Source organism: Artibeus jamaicensis, unplaced genomic scaffold (assembly GCF_021234435.1).
Source record: "Artibeus jamaicensis isolate MK-2021 breed Jamaican fruit bat unplaced genomic scaffold, CSHL_Jam_final scaffold_612, whole genome shotgun sequence".
Taxonomy (NCBI): Eukaryota; Metazoa; Chordata; class Mammalia; order Chiroptera; family Phyllostomidae; genus Artibeus; species Artibeus jamaicensis.
The window spans coordinates 820,439-847,137 of NW_026522049.1; the positions used below are offsets into that span (position 1 = coordinate 820,439).

A 26,699-nucleotide genomic window follows, 5' to 3' on the forward strand; every position below is an offset into this window, starting at 1 on the left:
TTAATTATTTATTTTTATTGATTATGACATTACAGTTGTTCTATTCCCCCCTTCATTCCCCTCCACCCTACCCCCCATCCCCACCATTACCCCCCTTTAGTTTATGACCATGTGTCTCGAGTCCTTTAGATTCTATATTTCCCATGCTATTCTTGCCCCCCCATCTATTTTCTATCTACTGTCTATGCTACTTATTTTCTGTACCTTCTCCCCCCTTCTCCTCCTCCCACTCCCCTGTTGCTAACCCTCCTTGAGATCTTCATTTCTATGTTTCCACTCCTGATCTAGCTGTCCTTTTAGTTTGCTTTTGTTTTAGGTGTGGTTCTTAATAACTGTGAGTTTGCTGTCCTTTCACTGTTCATGTTTTTTTAACTTCTTTTTCTTAGGTAAGTCCCTTTAACATTTCATATAATAAGGGCTTGGTGATGATGAACTCCTTGAATTTGATCTTATCTGAGAAGCACTTTATCTGTCCTTCCATTTTAAATGAAAGTTTTGCTGGATAGAGCAATCTTGGATGTAGGTCTTTGGATTTCATGACTTGGAATACCTCTTTCCAGCCCCTTCTTGTCTGTAAGGTCTCTTTTGAGAAATCAGCTGACAGTCTGATGGGGACTCCTTTGTAGGTGACAATCCCCTTAGCTCTTGCTGCTTCTAGGATTCTCTCCTTCATTTTAATCTTGGCTAATGTAATTATGATGTGCCTTGGTGTGTTCCTTCTTGGGTCCAACTTCTTTGGGACTCTCTGAGCTTCCTGGATTTCCTGGAAGTCTATTTCCTTTGCCAGATTGGGGAAATTCTCCTTTATTATTTGTTCAAATAAGTTTTCCACTGGTGGCTGTTCCTTTCTCCCTTCTGGTACCCCTATAATTCGGATGTTGGAGTGTTTAAAGATGTCCTGGAGGTTCCTAAGACTCTCCTCATTTTTTTGAATTCTTGCTTCTTCACTCTTTTCTGTTTGGCCATTATTTGCTTTCTTCTGGTCCACTCCATTGATTTGAGACCCAGTTTCCTTTTCATCGCTGTTGATTTCCTGTGTAATTCCATTCATTTCAATTAGTTTCGCCTTCATATGTATATCTAATTTGTGGCTATAATCAACCAGTTCTGTGAGGATCCTGATCACCAGTGTTTTAAACTGTGCGTCTGAGAGTTGTGCTATTTCTTCATCGCTTAGATTTATAGGCTCTGGGGCTTTGAGATCTTCTTGAGCCATTTTTGTTCTGCTCACGCCCGTTAAGTACGAGGAGGGGAGCCTTGGACTCCCAGGTCGCTGGGTTGTGACGCTGTATGTGGGGGCATGGTCAGAGCGGGGAAATGGTGGTGCCCTCTGCTGCCGCCCGCCACTGGGGCCTGCTGGGTCCCATCCAATCGCCCACTCCCTCGCTTGTCTATCTGCGCACGGATGCGAGACCACAGTCAACCCGCAGCCCTGCTCCCTCGCTGTTTCCCCGAGGTTGCTCGCTGAGTTGCCCACCAGGTCCAACCCTGCGCCTGGGTTCTGTGCGCCTGAGTCCGTCTGACGGAGTTTTCCTGTGCAACCCCGCTCCTCCAGCTGCTGGTTTCGCCCCTCTTACCAGTCAGGCTGAAGAATCTGTTGTTATCAGACTTCCGAAAAGTTCCATTTTTTGTGTTCTGGCTGTGTTTTCTGTTGCTAATATTTAGTTGTCTCTAAACTTGGTTGTGTGAGGAAGCCCGGCATGTCCACCTATGCCTCCATCTTGGAAGAAGTCCAATAAATTCTTTTAAAAAAACAAACACCTGCAAGTCTACAAAGAAGTAAATCAGAAAGCTGTAGGTCCTAGGTGTGAGAAACACCTGGCGCGCACAGGTGGCACAGAAGAGCCGTGTTCCGCACACATCGGTCTGTCCTGTGAACATGGCGCCAGCTCCTCGGGCCTGATGACAACGTACAGACATGCACAGACCACAGCTGCGTGGAAACGCTCGATCTGCAAAGGCAGAGTCTGTGGCCAGTGCCGTCCGTGGTCAGCGTGGCTCCTAGTCTGGACGAGATTCATTCCCTTTCCTGCTGCCCAGCTCTGGGGCAAACATGAAGAGATCGCTCTCTGGATACCATCACCTTCTCCTCCAGCCTGTCCATTAATTTCCGTGACAAAATCCTGACTGTAAATGCCTCCTCTCTGAGGTCACCTAGAGCAGTTACTGGTTTCCTGACTGGATGCTGTGCAAGCCGTTAATCATCCAGTAGTTTAGAGCATGCTGTCTTACTGCTTTACATTTTCATTCATTTATTCAACATTTATCAATCGACCATTGCGTTATGTTAGGTGCCAGGAACAGATAACATGGGCATGGCCACAGCCTTGCGGAGCTCACAGTCCAGCGTTCCGGCACGGGGCGCTTGCTTCCCATTCACCAGACCGAAGGGCTGCAAACTCGGTGACAGTGAGATCGCGACACACTGCTCCGTTCTCATGGGTGGATGCTCTGGTCACAGGAGAGTTCTGAAATTACCCTTATCGATTTAAGTTAACCAAACTATACAAGTAACTTTTATTACTTAATAAGCCAAAGTGGTAAGAAGAGTCAACCCCTCACAGCAACACTTCAGCAACCACTCACGCCCCTGGTGCGACAACGGGCATCGCGAGAATACGCAAACAATATACAACTTCAGCAAAGCGTAAACGTCTCGGAGATGGAGACATCACCGACTCACCTAAGCCTTGTTTGAATTCGGCGAGAAATTAAAAAAAAATCTCTTCCTATGCCCAGCAGGCAATTCTAAGAGCGCTTGATCAAAAGCAGTCAGAGGCAGCCCCAGACACAAGTCTGCCTGCCGGTCTGCCTGTTGCTGACCCTGACTGGCTGCTGGGTTCATGCACCCCTCACACGCACACGACGCAGCTCCCTACTCATCCGCAGAGATTTCAGTTCAGAAAATTCTGTGTCAGAGTCTCGTGTAAGTTACACAGATAAAAAGATCACTGCATGTCTTTCTGACGAGCGATTTACATACAAACGAACTGTGAGTGTCTGACATGACTGGCCATTCGCAGAGACCTTCCTGTTCTGAGAAATTCCAAATGCTGTGTGAGTAACACCAATTTTCTTGGAGTTGCCTACACCCACGAGAAAGAACAGTTTAGTCAGGACGTATGAACTGAACACACAGTGTCCACACTGTAAGAGGCGGAGACGCCCAGTGCCACCGGCTGGTCCCCGCCGTGGGAGTCTGAGGTGAGGCCAGTCTGCGACCGCACAGTCCCTTGCTCACGGGCAGCAAGCCCTTCAACAGGCTTCGGGTTTCCATCCACCAACAAAGTGATGGCTGCTCTTCAAACAAGACACTAATTTCTAACTGTTGTACTTGGAAGGGAGAAGAATAAAACGGTAATTTTAAATTATTAAACTTGGCGCTCATATAAACATATGAAGTTGTAGTAAGATGTGAACGCCTTGACTGTTCAGAGAAATAAATGGTAGAAATACACAAAAAAATGTGACTCTGGCATTTTTATACTAAGATGGGGCAGGAAATAAGTACTTCAATAATAAGTGTAAATGCTAACATGCTAAGGGGATGAGGGGCTAGAGAGTGAAGACTAAGGGGGCGGAGTCTCTTCGGGGTGATGACATGTTGTGAAGCTGCCACAGTGACGGCTGCACGCCTCTGTGAATATACTATAAAGCACCACATTATAGCCTTTAAATGGGTGGACTGTATGTTATGTGGAGTACACCTCAACAGAGCAGTTACAAGTGCTAAGAAAATGGCCTAGTTACAAACACGACCTATTTATTATATATAATAAGTGCAGGGAACCCCTCAGTCTACATTCTCTGATTCTTACCCATTGTCTCGCGCCCTTTCGATCTGTTTTTCTGCTCTGTGTTTGGGTTTACTCCTTAATGTCATCTCCCGAGCTATTCATTCTCTCCACCTACTCCTACGATTTCCTCATTCCTTATGTTCCTTTGTTTACCATACTTTTTCTCTTCCAACTGTGCAGGCTAATGCTGACTTTTCATTCATCAATGAATCTATCCCTCATTCACTTCTTTCCAGTAAGTTTTCCCCGGGCCTATCCCACTCACCATTCTCTCTGAGGCATCAAGGACTGAATTAACCCTAGGTTTTCTAAAGGACACACATCTTGAGGAAAAGAGCAGACACAGATAAGCAGAGGAACTGGGGGCCCAAGACGGAAGCGAGATCCCTGGTAACACAGAAAAGGCGGCAGCCCTGGCAGGATGAATCCCCACGTGAGGACGCCCTTGCAGGGGCCAGAGGCCATGGGTGCTGGGGCTCCTGAGCAGGAAAGTTGGGTCCCAAATTACATAACTCAACATTCATGCAGTACCTACCTCGGTATGCACACATTTAAGCAATACTGAATTCGCTTACACACTCCCCCTTATCCCGTCCTGCTCAGTCAAGCATTGAATGAATCCCTGGAACAGAGAAACAAGTTTTCCCTGCTCTCAGAGTGGACATGACCACAGGGTGGGGCCGCTCCTGCCCTCTGAGGACTCCTCTGCCTACCTGTCCGCACGCTCTCCTGGCCTGACTGGGACACACAAGGAAACAGTGTCACCATGAAACACATTCTAGTCCCGGGGGCCCACACCCCACTTTTGGGAGAGAAACACCATCACTTCCAGGGCCAGAATGCCTTCTCGCCCTTCAGCCATCACGTGCGAGGCACGTTTTTTTTGAGAAGATGAATTGAGAGCAGTATGTGGCGACCAGGGTAAGAGTCCTGTGCTATCCATCTTCTCCTGCTGCCAGTGGTCACTGCAGCGAGCAGGCCTGACACTCTGCAGATTGAAATGTAAACGGGGCGCTCGGCTCAGTCATGTTGAGTCCAACCATTTCTGACAGTCTCTACAGCGTGATAAATACCGTCTGTCTACAGTTCCCCTGTATTTGAAAGTTACGACAAACATTTTGCTGAAATGTAAACAACTGACATCATGACTGGTGAGGCAGTGGGCTGCAAATTTATCTAAAATCAAGAAAACAAAGATCTTGTTTGACACTAGATAAACCATTAGTGGTCACCAAGGGAGCAGCGCTGGGAGGTCACAAGTGTTGTTTGTCATCAGTCTTCACAACACAGCACCGGAGATACTGCTACAACTTAGCCGAGGCAAAAATAAGTAAATGAGAGACAAAAGAATTAGAAACTTGTAGGAAAAGGGTAAATTTTTCTCTTCAGTCTAAAGGAGAGTTTTTAATTGGAGCAGAATTTTAAAATCTGTAAACCCTAACTTCTGGTTTTTCGATGATTTTAAGTGGCAGAGTACGGAATAAAAATGTATAACTCTGATTTTCTGTAAAATTCAATAAATCTGTTCTTTTGCGTCCTCGGTGCCACGGGACAGACTGTCAGCGCCTCTCTGCACAACGTCCCCGTGAAGCGGCGCAAAACCCAGTGCAGAGTCAGTCACTCAGCCCAGGGCTTTGGAGACTGGGACCTCCATGCAGTGAAGATGGCACTCCACCGCATTCTCTTATTTTATAATTATAAATTATCCAGTTACATTATTTTTACAGTTATAAGTTACTAGGTTAGAATACTGCTGGCTGAGTGTCTATGACACCTGTAACTGTTCACAGTTGCCACATCTGCCCTCCTGGGCCTCACACATGGAGAGCTTAAGAATAACAGGTAACACAAAGGACAGATAGGCCAATTTTTAAATCTCTAAACGGGTAAAGAAGTGTTTGTAAAATGGGAGGGAGGTCACTTTGAGACACATTAACAAATATATTAAATCAGAGTCCAAAATCAAGGACTTGGCTTCTTACAGTCCACAATAAACATCCATCACATTGTTTTATACATTTTCCGTGAGGCAATTCACACTGCCCTGAGTGAGAAGTTCAAGGCTTCACTGTCTCTACTGAAGTCACAGTGACTGCTGCTAAGTCACTCTGCCAACGTTTCCAGTACAGAGACACAGAGCAAAGACCTTTGTAAACAGTTGGGGAAGGGAGGTAGTTCTACTGTACAAATGAAACCAAAAGAATCTGCATGTTACCTTGTACACTATCAGCTAAAATAAAAACTGACCTAGCCTCATTCATATTGTACCATTACAGTCAAAACCATTGGATTCGTTTTGTAAAACAGGCAGCTATAAAACCAAAGACAAAAGCATGAATTTGTATACGTAGCATGGTTCTTCCCACTGGGTAGCTGGGTCAGGGCTGTTTTTCACAGAACTTGAACCATACGTTAGGCCCTCCACAGTGTCTTCAAACCAGCAGGCCTGTCCCCGCACACACCCAACACCAGGAAAAGAGGAAGCACAGCAACACTCCTCAGTCACTCGTCCTGACTCAACTTCTTGGCCCATGTGCACCTGCTCCGTCTCCTGGGGAGAGGGCCCTGTCATTGGCATTGCCATCAGCCAGGACGCTCAGCCCTACCTTTGCACCTGCGACCCAAAACAGACTAGAACTGCCTCATATAAATACTTCATAGTCTCAGCTGGTTCACTCTGGGACCAAATCATTCTAACTTTTGCACCAACTCTGCCCTGGCCCCAAGACTGAGATCACTCTGGCTTAAACCTCCAGTGCAGGTCAAAATATCTGGCTGCCACCTCATGTAAGGAAGTCCACACCCTTCACAAAGCATCTGTGCTTTGATACAGCTTAGTCATCTTTACAGGCGAGAAAGTCTTTCTAAAGCACAGTCTGTGAAACTGGGCACCTTGGCCTATTTCTCATTCTCAAAGAAACTGAAATAGGGTATCTTAGACATGTTTACAAAAACCTTTCAAAGATGCAAACTCCAGTAGCTCAGTTTTTATCCTTGTCCTAGTTAACTGAAGTCTCACTCGTACACTAGTTTCGTGGTTTCTTCAGTGAGTCTTTACTGAGTACCTATAACATATCAGACTCTGGGCTGGCTGCTAGGGACACAGACGCAAAAGGACCCTTAAAGACTCCCTAGTCCGATGGGAAGACAAACAAGCAAATGAACTAATCTGGTAACAAAGATTCTCGATCCTGGCTTAACATTAGTGGTGGAAGTTTTAGTTAATTAATAAGTCCATGCTGGTCCATAGCATCTTTGTAAATTTTTATGATAAAAAAAGGGAAGCACTGCTAAAAAGACAGGATCACCCAGTCTACCACATTTACTTTCTAAAACTCCCTGGCTACTCTGACACCACGGGACACAGGGGAGGGGCCATTGTCTGGTGTGCAGCAGGGGCGGCCTGCTGGGGACGCCTTCCAGAGCACAGGGTACGTGGTCAGGTCTTTTGGTCACGGAACTTCCAATCTTTTATTTTGCTGCACACACATCCGGTCAGAAAGACCAGGCGTCTACCGTGCGTTCACTACAACAGCTGTTTCTCTCTAACCCTCCTTTCTTGGCTGGGCTGGGGTCTGCAGTCCAGAGGACGGCAGCCCTGTCCCTCGAGGCTCAGCCAAACAGTACGTCACCCTGAGCTAGGTGCCTCAAAAGACAAGGACAGGAGAGCACCCCAAAAAAGGCTGGACACAACACTCATTTTATAATTCTGCTTCTAAAAATGTGTCCTGTAGAAATCCTCATATAAATACTCGGCAAGATCTGTACATCATTTTTATTCCACAAATTTTGCTCTTTACTAATATTTTCCAGTCTAGGAAAAACTTAAGAGCATAGGGTAAAGAATAGCTTTTCTTCTTTTGGAAGTGCCATGCCAAGAATATCATTTTGTGGATGGGTTATATAAAAATTCAAGATAACTAATAATTAGGAGTGTTAGCAAACAGCACATTTTCAGAAACTATGGTGTAGAAAGTTGATGTGTGTGAATCTGTCTCCCTCATTTATGTTTGGAAACTACCTATAAAAGTTACAACTCAATGTAAAGAAAAATGCAGGTCTTAACTTGTGCTATGAAAACATGCCAGAGCAGACACATGCGGCAGGTCTACAGAAATGAACTTAACCTTTGTTATTGCAGACGGACTGGTTCACCTCTTCTAGTTATTTCTAAAAACAGGAGAGTACCTCGTTGAGTAAACTTTACAAACCATTCTGAAAGTGTAAGACACGAAAGAAAAATACATTTTGTACACTACAGACACTACTCCTGTATTTTGCCAGAAAGTTTCAACTGACAATATTTTTAAAATACTGACAAGCTCATTCATGCACTAAACTTACTATGTCAAACAAAAGCCTCTTAAAATATTTTTGAATCTTGGCTTTGCCACTTATGGTGTGACTTTAGCCAAGTCAGTGAATCTCTTTGTGTCTTGATGTCTTCATTCCTAAAATGAGGACAATGATAGATAATATTACAGAGTTGCTGCAGTGAGTTACAAGACATTGGAAAGTACTACAAGAGTAGATAGATGCTCAATGAATTCTAGGGTTTTGACGTTGCTGATTACTGACAAACTCTTTCCAGTTTTAAAGTGCATTCATTGTAAATCAATAATGCGTAATGTTGGTGAGGATGAGTGGAAATGCTTGCAAACCACAGACGGGCACAGAACTCAGTTCAGCATGAAACCGCTTCGTCTGCACCCAAGCTCTGCGCCACCACAGCGATGGTTCCCGGGGCCCCTGCATTTCCTCCTCGCACACGGAGACCAATGCCTGCCTCGCAGTGAGCATTCTTGCTTTTGCCTCTCAGTGGTATGATGAATGGGTTCTATCTCTTCCCAAACAAGGATCTGTCAATTGACTCTTATATAATTTAAATGAATGTCAAGTAAACTATTGACATACTAAGAAAAAAGTTTCTATTAAGTTGAACGCTTTGAAAAGATTCAAAAATGGCAACTGCTACACAAAACTACCAGCCAATTAAGGGTGAGAGAAGTGAAAAAAACTGGAGGGGAACAGCAAAAGTCTTGAGGGCTGACCTTCGGTTGTTATGTTTGAGAAACAAGGGGACTCTCACTCATTCTATTAAAATTTCTATATTGTTTGAATTTATTTTTAACAAGGAACATGTACCATAGTAATAAAGCTTTTTTTCTTTAAAAAAGACTTTGTAACCCTAAAGTCCCTGAGACAGAGGATTGACCAAATGAACTGCAGTCCTCCTGTGAGAGAGAATACTGTGTGTTCCTTATATCGTGTCCACAATCAGCGAGGAGAAAATGGTTCTGTGATGCATTTTCTACTTCACCTTACTCTACTAGGACTGAAATGTTTTTAGGTTTTTAGTTCTAGCTTACTGTACACACACACACACACACACACACACACACACACACACACACGCAGCTGCCATTCTGAAAGCCGGACCTGAAGAGGAGTGGCTGCGGGCGACTGTCTCCCAGGCCACTAGCCGAGGAAAGTCAATGCAACCAGCGCACACGCCCTGAAGACTGGCACGGATCTGTTCCTTCTGCCCTGCCCCCCACCCCCCACCCACAATGGGGTGTTTTTGCTTCTTTAGGGAAATCCAATTAACAGTATTAGTCTCCTCTCTGCCGTGATGGACACCACTGAGATCTTCCCCAGCACCTGCAGACAGGGAAGATGGGCTTGCTGGTCCTGAATTGCTAGTCCGAAGGAGAATTACTGCCCACTCCTACAAATGACTCTATATGCTTCTTGTCATAAACACAGTGGCACCTCCTGAAATCAATCTTTCATGACCTTATTGATTAGGACACTTAGAAATAATGAGACTTCACTGGTGGCAGAGTAATGCCTGCAACAAGAAAAAAATACTCCAGTGAGGGCTTGCCTATTAACACTGCCAAATTTGTCTTCCGATTGCCCTTCTCCTACTGCAGATATTCACCTAGAAACATATGTCATAAAAACTTAATTGTGCAGTGCATGTGCATTTTCTTAGTATTTGCTGGTAACATATTTTTAATTAACAAAATAAACAGATCTAAACATAATTTTTGAGTAACCAAAGTACAAAGTCACTTCACCAACTGAGATGGAATATTAGAATATAAATTGGGAAGCTTACGAGAGACCTTCATAAGAATATACTGTGTGATAACTGAGCAAATAAAGAATTCTCAAATTTATTATTTTAATATTTATACTGAATATGTTTAACTATAAAAAAAATGAAAACTATGTTTGACCACTGTCTTCCTACCCTGTAAGATCAGTATATAATTTCTAAGCAATAGAAATATCTGGGTTTTTCTGAGGTGATTATAGAATAAAATTATTTAGGAAAAGTCTGAACACTTCAGAACAGAGTAAAATAATAGAAACTATCTTGAAAACTAATTTTAAAGCGGTAGTTTTAATTTTAAAACTACCGCTTTAAAATAATTAACTAAATGGGTTTTTCTTTGTTGCTGAGATATTGTTAACATATAATAAAGTGCACAGCGATAGGTCCTCAGTTTGATGGCTTCGGGTCACTGCACACACCTCTGCTACCATCGCCTAAAACAAAACACACAAACACATCTCCGCCTTCTTTGTGTCTTTTTTTAAAATTACAAACCACATATAAACCTGTCGGATTCTTAAAATAATTCCATGTTCCTTATGGTAGTCTCCTAACGCAAACTAGTTAAAGAAGGTTTGAAAAGCATTTTCATTTTACTCTGGGCCATATGATCTATGTGTCACCTTCTGACACAACGTGGGTGCCACGCAACCATGTACAGCCGTGCTTTAGCTGCTGCTAGGAAACAGCTACAGAAACTGAGGATTTGGTAAGTGAGGGAGACAAAAATAAGAGGTTTCTGAGACTGAAGGTTTCCCAGTCCCTTTGAAGAATTCCAGCAGAAAATAAGAGGAGTGAGAGCACGGGAAACCACAAGGTTCAGTGCTCAGGGAGTGTCTAGCAGACCGGGACACAAGGCGCAGTTGGGTGGAAAAGCCCTCGGGGGTTAGTGACTTCTCCCGCGTCTAGGCACGTGTTGCATAGCCACAAACCTCGGTTGGCGAAACACCGGGGGGGAAATGGTGTGTTGGGAAGAGTGTCTACCCTCCACAGTGTCTGCACAGAATTTTCCACGATGGATTTCGAAAACTTCAGACCGACTGCAAGCTTTTTGAAAGCTATCACATGTCCTGTGACAGGACTTTTCTGAATTCATTTCAAATTACGAATGTAGCCAGCTATGTGGTTTGCTTACCCAGGCTCGAGAGACTCACAGCTGAATCTCTATTTAAATTTGGCAGGATCCTAAAAAGTCATGAAAGGCAATTGGAAAAAGCCCATGTCCAATCCATCTGCTCAAACTGTTTACTTATAGGAACAGCATACAAATGTCTCATGTTCCTGATAATCCACAGAATGCTTCTGGGATTCCGTTACCGCCCCAACTTAAAGGTAGTGTTGATCCTCACGGAGGAATGAGAAGAGTCGATGAAATATTGATACAAGTCATGCTCACTTGGACCAAACTTAATGTTATGGCCAGAATGAGGCAGTGCTTGTGCACATACCAGAACGTTTTAGAAACTCATGTTGGAAATAATTAAACATTTCTGCAAGAAAAGGGTCTTTGGAGAGGACACATTTTCATTTTAACTTCAACTCTTAAATGTGATACAAGTGTTCGCAAGGATGTGGAGAAAGGGGAACCCATCTGCACTGCTGGTGGGAACGCAGACTGGTGCAGCCGCCGTGGAAAGCAGTTTGGAGTGGCCTCAAAAAATTAAAAACGCCATTATGACCCAGCAATTCTAATTCTGGAAATTTATCAGAACAAACCCAAAACATGAGTTTGAAAGAATACTCTGGTAGGTAAAGCACAGTATCACACTGAGTTCTCAATTTGAATTTTTCTGATTATTGAACAGATTTTGTATTTACTTATTGGCTGCCTGAATTTTTTCTTTTGGAATGCCCATTCTCATAACCATTTTCCTACTGGGTTGCTTTTTTGTTGGTCATTAAATTGTAGAAATTCCTTAAATACTCTGGATACCACTTCTGCATGTGTTATCATGATCGTCTCCCATTCTGTTTCTTGTCTTTTTATTCTTTTTCTGGTGTCTTTTGATAGATCCAAGTGCTTACTCTTAATGTAAATTTACCAACACTTCCTTTATGACAAGTGTCTTTTGTGTCCTTTTCTTGTCGGGGCAAAACCTCCAAGTCAAGATATTTTTCTGTTATCTTCTAAAGGTTTGTTTTTTCTTTTTACATTTAGGTCCATCTGGAATTAATTTTTTGTTTATGATGTGCGGTGAGGTCAAATTTCATTTTCTAAAAATAAGGGTATTCAATCACTATAGTATCATTCACGAAATAAACCACACTTTCCCCTAGTGCTTGGCCAGCCTCCTTCTGCCACATACACATCGACGAGGCCCCAGGGTCGTGCGTGCACACTTGGATAGGACTGCTTATGAACGCGATTGTGTCCCCTCCTCCTCCTCCTCCTCCTCCTCCACCTTCCAGTCTCCTTACTGCGCCCTTATAATCAGTTCGATGGCTGGTAGAGCACATTCTCCCATATTATTCTTTTTCAACAGTCTCTTGGTCATTACTGGCTTGCTGAAATTCCATATTTTAGTTTTAAAGTCTCCATTTCAACCTCCACGAAATAAAGGTTTAAGTTCACAATATGAAAAACGTTAACTAGGCTCCCTCTCTGCCGTCACAGTGCGTGAGGCTGACTCCTCTTTGCCAAGTATCCTCACGAGACTTCCAGGGTCAAGAGGTTCCTGGCTGAGAACAGGAAGCAGAGCCAGCCCCTCCCCAATGGAGTCGAATGAAACTGGTACTAAAACCAGGTGCAAGTCCGGGAGGAGACACTGGAGGACAGGCAGGCTGGGTCAAGGAGGACTCAGAGGAGATGGCTCACACACCCAGGCCTGTGTCCAGGCTGTTTGCATCCTGCTCCGTCACTGAGGAGACCGCTACCATCTGGACAACTGGGGGTGTTTTACGGAGAAAGTATTGGAAAAAACGATTTTCCCCACTGTTAATATTTTTCTGCACTAGTGGGTTGGCTCCGTAATAAGTATGTGAGCTCTTCAGAAAAGAAGAAGAGCACTGGCTAACGTGGCTCAGTGGACTGAGCTCTGGCCTGTGAATTGAAAGGTCACTGGTTCCATTCGTGGTCAGGGCACATGCCCAGATTGTGGGCCAGGTTCCCCATTTAAGCCTGGGGATGATGCTACAGGCAACCGATGGACATTTTCTGCCCTCTTTTTCTCCCTCCCTTCCCCTTTCTGTAAAAATAAATAAAATCTTTTAAAAAAAGAATTTTAATGGGGATAGCACTGAACTCATAACTTAAAGAAATATTTCCTACAGTGAGTTTTCCAACTTGTGAACATGATAGATTTACTTCTAAAGACGGAATATTTTGGTATTATAAATACAATTTTTATTTATTTATCTTTAAAGGAGAAGGGAAGGAGAGAGGGAGAGAATATCAATGTATGGTTGCCTCTGGTGGGTCCCCCGCTGGGACCTGGCCCACAACCCAGGCATATGCCCTGACTGGGAATCAAACTGCGATCCTCTGGTTTGCAGGCCAGCGCTCAATCCACTGAGCTACACCGGCCAGGGCTATAAATACAATTGATTTTTACTTGTTATCCTTGTATCTAGTAACCTTGTTAAACTTACTAGTTTTTTGAAGCTAGCTATCCATTTTTTTGTAGATAAAATTTCTCAGATTAAGAAAATTTCATTCTAATTGATAGTGAGCTTACCAAATGCCTTTGCTGCATCTTTTGAGATGATTGTATGCTTTCTCTTCTCTTCTTTTAATATGACAGAAAAAGCTATGATTGATTTTCCAATGTTAAAGCAATCTTGAGTATCTTGAATAAATCCAATTTTGTTGGGATACATTATCCTTTTTATACACTGCATGATTTGGTTTGCCAAAACGTTCTTCAGGAATTTTGAATCCAAGTTCATGAATGAGGCTGGCTTGCAGTTTTATTTTTTCCAGCTTCACTATTTATTTTTTCCAGCCCTCTGTAAGTGTAGATTTCTTTTTACTTTCCCTGCTTGAGTTTCACTGGGCTTCTTGAATCTGTGGGAAAATTCTACATGAAATCACTTCAAATGCTGTTTCTGCTCTATGATCCTCTCTCCTCTCCTTCTGAATCATCATATAGAAACTAGCCCTTTTCACTATATACAGTGTTACATGCCTTGTACAATCTTTTCTGAGTTCTCCAATCTTCTTCATGTTTCAGTCTGATTTCTTTCATTTCTATTACTAATTTTTTAAAATCTAGATAACACTGGCTTACAACATTATGTAACTTTCAGGCGCACAGCATATAATTCAGTGTCTGGGTCTGTCCCGTTGTGCTCACCGCTGCAAGTTCAGTGTCCACCCGTTGCTGCACAGCTGACCCCTTTGCCCATTCTGGATTCCTACTTGTGGCCCGCCGCACGGCACACTGATTCGCTCCCCAGCTGGCTATTATCTCACATACTGTTTTCTTAATTTTGATTACAAAATGTTTAGTTCCCAAATTTGTTTTCTTTCAAATATGCCATCGCTTAAAAAAAAACAACCAATGAATACTTATATTCTTGAACCCAGTCCGTGTGGTTCTGGAGACCCTGTTGGTCTGCTTTTATTGATTTTTTAATCCATGTTGCCTTGGCCTTTTACATGCCTAATTATATTTCTCTGTCAGACGGTGTATTTGAAAGTTATTTTGTTGAAGTAATGTGAGACTTAGGGGGACACTTGCTTCCTGTAGAGTGGATTTTCCATGTGCTTCTGTTGGGCACCAGGGAATATGAGCAATTCAAGATCACGTCCCTCTTTGCAGTGACAGGGGCTTCCCAGCCACCAGGTGACCGGAAGCAGAGCTGCAGTCTGTGCAGTGACTGGCATACTGCAGATGTCCCTCTGCTGGGACAGCCCTGCAAGTTGGGAACCCAGGTCTCGGGGCTTGGCCACCATCCCTAGCCTCCCACATTTCTTCCCTACCAGTTCTACAACGATGTCGTTCACCACTTTTGAGTCACCAATTGTACCCAGCCCCAAGTGCCATTTTCCACACCTTGGCACAGAGACTCCAAACAGCTTAGTTACAGGACCTCAGTTCCAGGTTGCGTTCTGTCTGCTTCACTAATGGTAACCAAGGGACAGGGGTTCTGAGTCACTGACACGGGTACTACTGTTGGGTCCACAACTATAGACAGGTTAAGTTTATCTTTAATTTCCTCAAAGATAAACAACACAGTTTTAGGATCTGTGACTAACATTTACAAGGCCCCGCAGTTCTAGTTTCTGCTCACTCTTACTTGTAATGACTAATTTACTTCTGTGCTTGCTTTCTGACTGTGGCTACTTGTTCTTGTAAAATGACTGGACACATTATCGAAGGCCTCGGATACAGCTGTCTTCTTTCAATGGGGACTTGCATTTGCTTCTGCCAGGTTCCTAGGGACGCCATCATCCATCAGGGACTACTTTAAACTCAACTCAGCATTCGAAGTAATACAGGGACACGCTGCCCCAGGGCTGAACTAGGGCTCCTCACTTCCGCCCCTGGCCCAGAGGGTTGTGCTGATGTCAGGGCAGGGTCTGGGGAAGAGAAAGCCCCCAGCAGATTTTCGACATGGGCAGCCCTTAGGCTTCTCCTTTTGTTGTCGCCCTCACGCAGCTGACAAACCATAACTCACACTTGCCAATCTGGCAAATGCTCTCACGGAATCCAGTTATAAGTACAACTTTCTCAATTCTTGCTTTTTTTTAAAGCTGGTCATTATTTAATTTCTTTTTGGCTGTTTGATGCTTTTAAAAAAGTTACTTTTCCAGCATTGTTGGATGTTTTTGTTTGCAGAGTGGGTGCACACCCTAGGATGCCGTATTTCCTTACAAAAGTGGCTTTGGTTTGCTAACAAACTAGCAGGTGCAACAAAGTCTACAAACTTTTCATTTCTGAACAGACTCACAGAACTCAGAACAACACCAGGACCCGGTGCCCTGACCGCCTCCATCCCAGGTGTGCTCCCACGCATCACGGTCTCACCCCTGTGCTCGAGAGCAGGCCTCTGACCTTCCTAAAAATCCCGAGGAAACCTTGTCCAAAACAGCAGACACACCGTGTGCTGAGGTCTAAGTTATAGGATAAGCCCTCCAGCTTCCATCTCTCATCCTGCCTCTGGGAGGGCTTGCCCGTGCCCACTCTGGCCACCCCCAGGCCGCCCCCAAACCCCTCACTGGGGACTTGGCTTTAGCTCTAATCATTTTGTTACTCCAGGCAGTTTTCCAAACAAAAAGAAATGGCTATTTACAATGCCTAGACCGAAATCGTAAATATCACCAGCGAAATTACCCTGAACTGTCAGTACAACTCTACAAACGGGGTTGCACAGAAAGGGAGCCTGCCTCCGCTAGGTAAAGCCTTCACAAAAGCCGGAGCAGGGTCTTACTGGCGGCTCCCGCGGGCTGGCAGAGGCCCTGCAGTGTGCGCTTCACAGCAACTTCCTGACAGGGACCGTGTGGACCGGGAGCCAGACCTCACTCTCCCCCCAAACTGTAAGGACTCAGTGGTACTGCAGTGAGTTGCCCCTTTGTAAGTGAAATAACTTTACTTCAATCTTTATAATGAATACCTTTCTTATAAAGATCACTTTACTTTTTCCTAAAAAATTCTGATTACTTCAATCTAAAACAGTATCTATGACAGAAGGTGCACAGGGTGTTATTTGCAAGCAACTGCCTTTACTTCAAAGTATACTTACCCTTTATAAAAACAAGAAATGATCAATATGTACTAATTTTAAAATAATTACAGAGGTTTCTCCAAGGCACCTCAAACCTCCGAACCCCACACAGCGCAAGCCCCACATCGACGGGCCCCCCCCAAGCTCCGTCACTCGGAGGGGCCGCACTGGGCAGAGCAGAGGCTGTGGTCCCGCCACAGGGCCACAGCGAGCACCTGCTCGGCTCCACAGGGGGCAGTGCTGAGCACCACCTTGTCATCGGGTTGGTCATGATTCACCCCTGAGGCACAGGCCCTGACCAGACCCAGACCAGCAGCGGTGTCACCAGGAAACCTGCTAGAAATACAGATGCTCAGGACCCACTCCAGACCTGCTGAATCAGAAAGCCCGGCGGGGGGGGGGGGGGACCAGCAAGCTGCATGGTCCAGAGTCCTCCAGGTGATGCAGAATGGAGTCTGGGGCTCCCCTCCAGAGACACTCTCGTTCACGTGCTCTGACCCGGGGCTGTGCGAGCAGTAACGTCTCCAGTCCCTCCCCCGCCACACACACACACACACACACACAAACACACACACACACACATGCACATCCAAGTCTTGAAAACAAATGTTCACTGCCAGGAGAATGGATAAAAAACTATAGAATTAACACAATCAAGAATCCACTGTACAACAGAGAAAATAACTGAAAAACAGCTACATTTATAAGCTTAAATGAAACTCAGAACCATCATTTTGAATGTTATAATAGTATACTCTAGACTTTTTCTAGAGTATACTATTTTATAAGTCAAATACAAGCAGAACTAAATCACACAGAGGTAGGCAAAAGTAGGTTTACAGTTGTGAGTACTCATATTATTATTTATTAATACTGTAGTATTTATTTGCATTACAACTGCAAACTTACTTTTGCCCACCCCTTTGTATTATTTAACAATATGCTTATGTAATAAAGCAATAAAACTATTTTTAAGAAACAAAGAGGAGCCGCCCCTCTACTCCTGTGCAGTGTCTGCGCAGAGGGAGGCAGGGCAGGGCCGCGCTGGGGGCGGGCAGTCCACGGCAGGGCCTCGTGTTTGTTACTCTTATGGCTACAGTCTTTCTTATGTATAAAATGTGATGTAGTAAATTTTAAACCCAGAAAATAATTTTTAAAATGTGGGTAATATACAAATAATTTTCCCCGAACAGGAAAATTAGAAGAGATGCAAATTGTGTAAACTGTGATTCATTCTTCAGAAAAAAAAAATTTTTAAGTTGTGAGAAATTATTTATGATAAAATTAGATAACATGTAAAAAATGTACAATAAAAGGATTAGAAAAATACAATAAAATGTCAACAGTGGACATTACAGGGAATTTGATTTCTTCTTTGTATATTTAAAATTTTCTACAGTGAATAATCAAGACTTGAAGTTATTAAGAATTTTTTAAACTGTCTTTGAAACATTTGATGACTCTAAATCATTAAAGAAAACTGCCAAATCTATTATTGGAAAAAGGAAGAAAATTGGTGTTTTGAGAAAATCTGTGATTTATGGGCTTTATGACTCAAAGCATTATATTTTCTGCCATAAAAGCGTTATATATCTTTATCGGTATGATTCCATTTAAAATAATTTCATTTTGTTTGTGCGGAGAAAAATATGACTGAGAAAACCATGACCTAAAGAACATATTTTTGTTACTTCAATTAAAACAACTGAAAACAAGTTCAATTTAATTAAGAACAAAAGGACACCATCCATCAACACCGACCGGCTTTGGGAACAGGGAAGAAAGGCGCACACTGGCCTCTGCCCGGGAGCCCCGCGTCCCGTCGGGAGGACAGACAAGCTCAGAGACAGCGGCCAGGGGCTGAGGTTAGTGACGTACCTCCTTCTCCAGGATTCTAGCGACCTCTCCCAGGGTGCGGTCTAAAGCAGAAACCTTAGTGTTTGCCCACGACCCACTGTCTTGTACTTGCAGTTGTTTTAGAAGGTCTTTGGCTAACCGCTGAAGCCTTCAATACAAAATTAAATGGAAAGGAGTGAGTGAAAGAGAATGAGGATGTTCACAAATTAGACTAGCACACTGCATTTTCCCAAACTTTCTGGAACAAAATTACTTCCGTTATTGTATTAGACACGGCCCCAGAGCACCCAAGGGGAAGGAAAGCCAGCCCCCACAAGGCTTTCTTTCTATTCATGAGCCACATGGATGCTTGTGGCACCAAACACAAGCGGAGGACGGTGCTGTCCCCACACACATTAGGGGAGCGGCTGCTGTGGTCAGTTCCCGTGTGACAGTCAAACCAGAACCAGACTGGAGACAGGCAGATGAACGCATGATGGCAGAGAAATGAGTACAAGAGCCTGAGCAGGTTTTCATCTAAATCTTCACTATGTTACAAGCACTGCAAACTCTTGATGTCAAACTCCGCGTGTTCCAATTTACAAGCAATGTGGGACTGCCCGACACTGCCCATGTCATTTACCTAGACGATCGAGCAATCATCTGCTTTTCACCAAGAAATATTACATGTGACCTAGACTGCGGAGGTCTTTATTCAGGAAGGGGCTGTGTATCTTTTTGCAGCCCTTCCTCTTCTGTTGCTCTGTGAGCAAGCCTTTCCTTTCCACTAACTCGCTTCAGCATCTTGCCCTCACACACCCAGGGGACCCTCAAGCCAGGTCTCCCCAGGGCTGACGCAACAGCACTGCAGTCTCCCCTTCACCTTCGCCTGTGATGGATGGACTCCACGGGCCGGCCTGTCATCACCTACTTGCCGTCTTATTGCTTCTGCAGCCACCCCAGTGGGGAGGGTCACCAGTGCCTCTTCAGCTCGTACTGGGGGGCTGGGCATCCTCCCCAGGGCATTGCTCCCACTGATTTTTTTAGCTGGGTTGGTAGACACTGGCCAGCCTCCCATTCCTGGTCCTGAGGAGAAGCCACGCCATGCTGCAGAAGCCAGACCGTGAGCCCGGATCTCAGGTGTCTGCCAGGCTGCACCTGCCCACTCTCCACAAAGACAGCCCCCCACATTCTGCAGTCTCTCCCCACCCACCCTTGCACTGTCCCTCCTGCTTTTCTACCAAGACCTTCCGTTTCACAGAGAAATGGAAGCTACTGCCATCAACAACAAAATCCTCCTTTCTGCCATAAATCTGCAAGACTCTCTGCATCTCACCCACACTCTCCTGTCTCTGCTGTTGCAGTCGAGGAGGGTGGATTCCTCCCGTGCGGGCTGGAGCATCCCACAGCCTCTGCAGGCCTCGCGGTCCTTCCACACCTACACCCTCTCTTCCTCCTGCTTCAGTGTCTTACCAGATGCTCCCCATTCATGTCTTCTCAAGTGCCTCCCCCACCTCCTCGGTCTTTGGAAGATTCCTACTTATCCCCAAGCGCTGAGCTTAAACGTGACTTTCTCTGCTGGGACTAGCCCTGGAAACCACTCATCCTGAGTCTCTCCCACACAGAGCTGTACAGCAGAACACCCTGCAACAGGGGCAGTTCTGCATCTGGACCGTCCACCGTGGTGGCTGCTGAGCACTTGAAATACAGTCACTGTGACCAGAAGGTACCATACTGGACAGTGAGATGGGCAGGATCACCTCGACAAGCGAGGCTCTAGGCCACTGCTCGCCGCCACACCCACAGTGCCCGGAGCACTCCACAGACCTTTAACGACAAATGGTCTGAGGGCGAGTTTCTTCTTTACATTCTTAATACCACCCACAACCACACAAGTTACAAAATGCGTTCCTGTACCTGATGGCATTTAAGCCTCTGAAAAACGGCTGTCCGTGAGTGTTAGCCCTGTTCGAAAAATAAAGAAACCAAGGCTCCAGCAGGTTAAGAGACTTTCCCCAAGTCTCACAAGTGGCACAAGCGTTACTGGGACTAGGAACCTGGACAGTCCGTCCTCAAATCTCAGGCTTTTTCTCTCTGTACCACATGAGTCAACCCAGAAACGGACAGTTATTCACAAATGAGTAATACCCTAAGATACAATTTCATCCATAAATGCATTTATGTAAAATTTTAAATTTCTCAAAAAAATACAACAGCAAATGCAGCTTAAAAAATATGCTGATGAACTCTGGGTTAGACCCAAGCTACCTAATATAAAGTCCCTTTGATGTGTGGAAGAACGAACACGAAACTCTCGGGCCCGAAACATCCAAGCCGGAAACCTGGCTGCAGCACAGAGCACGCGTGCGAGCCCTGGGAAGGTCATTCACCCAAACCCCAGTCTCCTCATCTAAAAAGTGGAGTTAATATACAGACTTTCCCTTCCAGAGCCTTTGAAGCTCACAGGCAATTAATGCAATGGGCCTCATTCGCTACAGCAGACATCTAATAAATGGTCAACTATTATTACTATTCATTGACAGAAGGTTCTCAGTCTAACAAAAGTGAAACGAGATGTAAAAAAAAAAAAAACTGAGTAAGAGCAACATACTTCTTTTCCCTTCCAACTGAATATGGGCTGGAGTCCCATCCGATTAAAGTTACTGACCTTATCATGGGGAGGAATATTGGCAGCAAACTTCACTGTGTGACAGACAAGCAGCCACTTCAGCTTTTGGCTGAACAAAGGCCGCACAGCATGTAACGAGATACCTGGCCTCGGCCGCGGATGCCGATGAATCCAGCAGTATTCTTACCAAGAATGCTCACAGTCCACTGAAAACCAGAGGTACTTAGGGAGGCACAAGGACCATTTTAACTCACAGAATACAAGAGGCTTGTATTTCACCGAGGTAAATCAAATCTAGGATTCATGGGAGCCTACCCTTCGAGGAAGAACGCCAAATCAAGGGGACGCGTAGGGAACACGAGCTAACCCTTTGCTTCACTCCCTGCCTGACCACCTCGAGAAAAAACTTCCTTGGATTTTGATGCATACATACTGTAAACAATTATTCTGAGGTCCTGAAAGCTGCACTTTCTCCACAAGGCACCAACAGGAGCAGTTTAAAGGGTGCAGTTGTTAACACAGAAATTGTTATCTGGATCACTTCTGCATGAAAAGAAAAAGCGGATGCTTTGTAACTCCTACCCTAAAATATGGTAAGTGTCCGCTGGGTAACTGGCTTTGTGGAGAATGTTGTGTGGTCAGATATTTTCTTCCCAAAAACTGAACAAACTCCACTGGCAACCCGGCATTCAAACCTGTTGGTGGTAACCATGAGATGCGAAAGCCTCTCTGAAAGGAACCCTGACCTCTGTCACAGGAACCCTGACCTCTGCTGGGATCACTGGGAAGATGTGGGAAAGGGTAAAAGCACAGGCTGGGTCCGCCTGGTGTGCTGGACAAACCTATTAACTTTCCTTTTTTGTCACCTCCTCCATTTCAAAGGTGCATGGTCTAAATTTAAGGCCACTGGTTTCCCTTCCATTTTCAAACAATATGCTCAAACCTGTATTTCTAAATGTAAGGTCTCAAGAAAACCCCATGTAAGGTGAAAACGTCGGTGCTCGGATTCGGCCTCCTGCACTGCACACTTCCATTCCCGTCTGACAGCAGCCCTGCTCCTCGGAAAGAACGCAACGCCCCACCCTGCCCCCCAGGCCGCTCACCGCACACTCAAGGGCTGCCCTGCACACGCTCGATGCTGTCAGGGTGCCACTCTCGGTAGGCAGGCTCAGGACGTGTGTATGTCACCTTGCAAATTGATATATTATATGCCACACATCTATCCCTACACATTTACATCTACATTTCTTTCCATTTATATTTCTATATGCTGGCAGTTACGAGTTAAAGTGATACCTGCAATTCCAGATCATCACTACACGGTGTCTCTACGGTCACTGGGTACCTTTAACTCCCTTCTCTGGCAGCGAGCAGCTCACCTAACACTGTCCTTAACACCTGACTGATGACCAGCCCAGACACCTCCCTGTCTCTGCTGCTCCCTCACTGCTCGGGTTCTACCTGTCCATTCTGGGCTCTCCCCTCCTCTCACCCCACATGGGTGTCGACACCCTGGCCCTCTTCACCTGGGCCCCTGTGCAGAGAGGCCTCCACACTGCTCTGACTTCCTGTGCCAGGAAGGGCCAGGCCATGTGCCTGCCCACACAGAGGCTCCCTTCACTCCATGGGGGCTCTGAGCCGCCACACTCAGCTCCCCCCAGCAATGTCCACCTCAGCCAACTGGGGCTCAGTAATCCCCCAGGGCCACTACTGCCTCCAGCCACCCCCAATGCAGGGATGTTCTTGTCTAACTGTGATAGTTGCTACATTAAAATGCTACGGCCTACCTATCAACAACTGTACGGTTATAGACAGCCCTCAATTTGTGGGATTTAAGTGTTTCTTGACCTTTGTCACCACTAAACATCACCTTTGCATATAAGTGTTTGGGTACGTTTTGCATGATTTTGCCCAACAGCATGAAGCCTCCAGGGCACATCCTACACCCCAGACTCACACCTCGAGACCACAGCAGCCTGCTCGTCATCACCAGCGGGGGAACCTGTCTGCTGCACTTGCTGGGCAGCGTGCTGGAGAGGAGCACACTGGGACATTTCCGTGTGCCTCTCGGTTCTGTCGTCATGGAGTCTAAGTCCTCACCTGTCAAAAGCAGCCATCACAACAGTTCGGAAAGATCTCCCCCAGCAAGACCAGCAGCCGTGCCAGAACCTGTCCTGTCAGCACACGTGACGCTCTGGGCACAGTGCTTCTCTGCTGGGGGGACTGTCCTGTGCCCTGAGGACTGTTTCACAGCACCCCTGGCCTCCCCGCCCTGCAGGGCAGTCGCACCGTCTCCCAAGCTGTGATAACCAAAGCGCCAGCCTCCGTCCCACATAGAGACAAACGTCCCCTGGAGAAACTGCCCTGAGGGGGACGGCACTGCATAAGGAGAATAAAGTCCTACGCAGCGGACACACAGCCCGTGATCACGGACACATGCGGATGGTTCAGACAGACTTTGCAGTAGGCAGGGACCAAGGAGATGGGGAACCAAAGTGCAAGATAAAATACTCACTTTGCTTTATACGGTGAGTCAGAGGCAGAATTTTTTGTTTCTGTTAAACTTTCATATTCTTTGGCCCTGAAGAGAAAAAGTTTAATCATTGTTAGTTATTTTGCTGCTAATTTTTATAACAAACAAAAAATCCTAGCTGTGTTTTTCCTTTTCCAAATTAGGAACATTAGTACACTGGTTTTAACACTTTGATTTCTGAGACCGCTTCTTTAAAACACCGTGAATGCTGCCCCAAAAGACTAAAAATGTGCCTTTCCTCATAGGAGAGAGAGCAGATTCATAAAAACACTTCTAAGTTTATAGACCTGGTGCAAAACAATGCTTATTTTTCAAAATGTTAAAATCGTAATTATTATATTTGAAACCATATTAAGTTTCTGCAAGGTAGTTCAGGTGGCTAAGTGTCTATGCACCTCAAAAGGTGTGTAATGTAAAATTAAATACAGGTAAAGAGTAATCATTAAACTTTATAAGTAATTTAAAAGGCAGTAGAAATAATTTGACCACTTAAAAGACGAGTTTTGTTTTGCTTTTGTTATTGCTACTGACTAAATTCCACATGACTGGAAAAACCTACGATAAACCCTTCCCGCCACTGCAGAGGCCCCTGCAGCCCGAAGCCATCAGGCCAACAGCCACCGACCCTCCGCCGTCTAACATGGGTGTCACCACCGCAACCCATCCATGCAACCTAATTTGTCAATCTCTCTTTTGGGGACAAGAAGGTAATTTAAACTGCTCATCCAAAAGGTTTTAGCCTCAAAGAATCAGTCCAGTTACCTATGAAAGAACTGGTCACAATATATACCAATCCAGACAAAAAGGACAGGTGAAAAAAATAAACTCCACTTCATAAAGCATGAAAGACATGAACTGCAACCAGCCTGATAAGGAAAAGGAAAGTAGCAGAGGCCATTCCTGGGAACAAAGGAACAACTGAACTAGAATGAAATATTACATGATATGTTATTTAAACCTCCACATGCTCAGGGCTACCAGTGAAATATTAAGACATATCAAAATGGGGAAATAACCACTTTGTAGTTGCAAGTCGCTCTGACCCCACAGGAGGGGCGGTGGAATGAGCCCCCAGCACTGTGCCGGGAGCTGCACAGTGACCGTCTCCCCCGGCCCTCGCAGCTCGACATGGCGTTATCGCCACCTTACAAAGGGGAAACGGGCTCAGGAAGACGTCTGTGGTAGTGACACACACGCTGTGTGCACCTTCCCGTGGAGACAGGGAAGGAGGTGAGAGCTGGCTGCGTGGACGGCTGTGGGGGGAAAATCTCTCAGCTCTGGAGGTTCTGAGAAAAGACAATGACATGCCCTGACTGACGTTTACTAGGCTCGCTGTGGCTACAGCGTGTAGACGAGGTGGGCATGGGCAGGAACAAGGAGACCAGCTGAGGGCTACGGTGACCACCAGGTGAGAGACCGGGTAGGTGGGGTCCCCAGGGGGCAGTGAAGCTCAACAGTCAAATGCTGGGCATATTTTAAGCAAAGCTGCCACTATTGGCAGTTGGGCTGGACGTGAGGTCAGCTCAGGGAAGAGAAGGGGTTGGGACGGGGAGGAAAGAGCAGAAGCTGGTCTGGTGCGCACCAAGTGTGAGTAAATCTGCAGCTATAAAATTGGTATGCAGAGGATATTCAAAGCCACACGACTGGGTTAGCCCACCAAGTGACTGTGCCCACAGAGGGGAAAAAAGTCCAAAGGACGGGCTCTGTGCTATTCCGGTGTCAGGAGTTCAGCAGATTCTTAGTGTAAACCAGAAACGAAGGCTTGTCACCCCCTGAAGTTCACCATGGAACTGTTTTTACAAACTTGGAGGGACACCCAAAAATACAACAAAAAAGCCTCTTGTATTCTTTGCTTCCATGACTGCTCTGAAGTTTTCACTGACTCTGAAAAATGATGACCAAACCCTTCTATTCACTGAAACTGGAAACTGCACAGAAGTGACTGCCATTCACTACCACTCTAAGTGCACGTGTCTGTATTCCCAAGGGTCCAGTGCCCCCACCTTTCAAGAGATTTGGGAGCAAAGGTATAACCACGTATCCAGACTACCTTCTCTCAACATATCTACGAAGGAGGAACTGCACTGTGTCCTCGGACGAGATTCATCCGTCATCAGGTGATGACAGAGTTTCTGAGGTCACGATGCGCCACGCAGCTGTCTGATCCTCGGATGTCACTTTGAGGCTGATGATAAACTACAGGTCTGACAACTCACTTTCCATTTCCAGATATTTCTTGAACTTTTTCTTGTTGTGACAGGCAAGCAAATTGATTAAAGCTAGTCATGGGATTTGACACTACAGCCAGCAGACTTCTATTTGTTGATTGCTATTGATTTTCTTTAATACTTCATTTAAAAATCAATAGTTGGAAAGAGAAATAGGCTTGGTTTACACACACTCAGACACACGACTGCATGCTGGAGGAGGCACAAGTTTGGCACAGCTTCTGCATCAAATTATAAGAAGAGCTCTTAGCAGGTGAAGGCAAGGGCTTTAGATCGATATGCAGTTTTCTTTCTCAATCAAAGAAAGTGGCTATAAATTAGGCTCATCAGTGTTACTTTCAAGGCTTTGTTGAAGTAAACAACTTTAAACTTTTTTGGGGGGGTGGAGGGTCTTCCTTGAATTTACATTAACAAGACTACATCACTGATAGTTCTGTTCTGTTTTTAAGGGTGTTTATGATACCTGGAGTTCATGCGGGCTTTTATCTTCCTGGCTTTTTTTTTGTTTTTTTGCCGCTCTTCTCCATCTTTCAGTGGCTCTGGCGGAGCTGCAGTTTCAACCACAATGTCAATGATGTACTTCTTTAAGGAAAGATGCTCCTGCAAGACAAGTAAAAGCAATGACGGAGATGGTGATGAGAAATCATGCGGCACCGCTACAGACAACAGCAGGTATAAAAGATCACACAGAGGCGGTAAACGTGACCTCTAGACACACTGGTTTCCGCTACTGCTCTGGATGCTACTGTTTTACTGGACACTTTCACTGACTCATCAAACCTTCAAGGCACATCAGCAAAGTGCTAACAACGCAAGCACACAGGCAGGAGGGGAGGCAGTCTGCAGACGCGGGTCTGCTCTGCAAGCGGCCAGTCAGCCAGAGCCG

At 45.2% G+C, this 26,699-nt stretch overlaps 1 protein-coding gene across 4 annotated transcripts in view; it reads right to left on the bottom strand.

Annotated features, from left to right (window-relative positions):
- SCAPER (S-phase cyclin A associated protein in the ER) overlaps positions 1–26,699 on the bottom strand; it is a 147,010-nt gene that overhangs the window by 68,036 nt on the left and 52,275 nt on the right. For all 4 annotated transcript variants that reach the window (XM_037155898.2, XM_037155896.2, XM_037155897.2 and 1 more), the window contains 3 exons: positions 26,277–26,413; positions 23,568–23,633; positions 18,466–18,592 (listed from right to left, as the gene is read on the bottom strand). In XM_037155898.2, the coding sequence (XP_037011793.2) occupies positions 18,466–18,592; positions 23,568–23,633; positions 26,277–26,413 (330 nt within the window). The remainder of the gene's footprint in view (positions 1–18,465; positions 18,593–23,567; positions 23,634–26,276; positions 26,414–26,699) is intronic.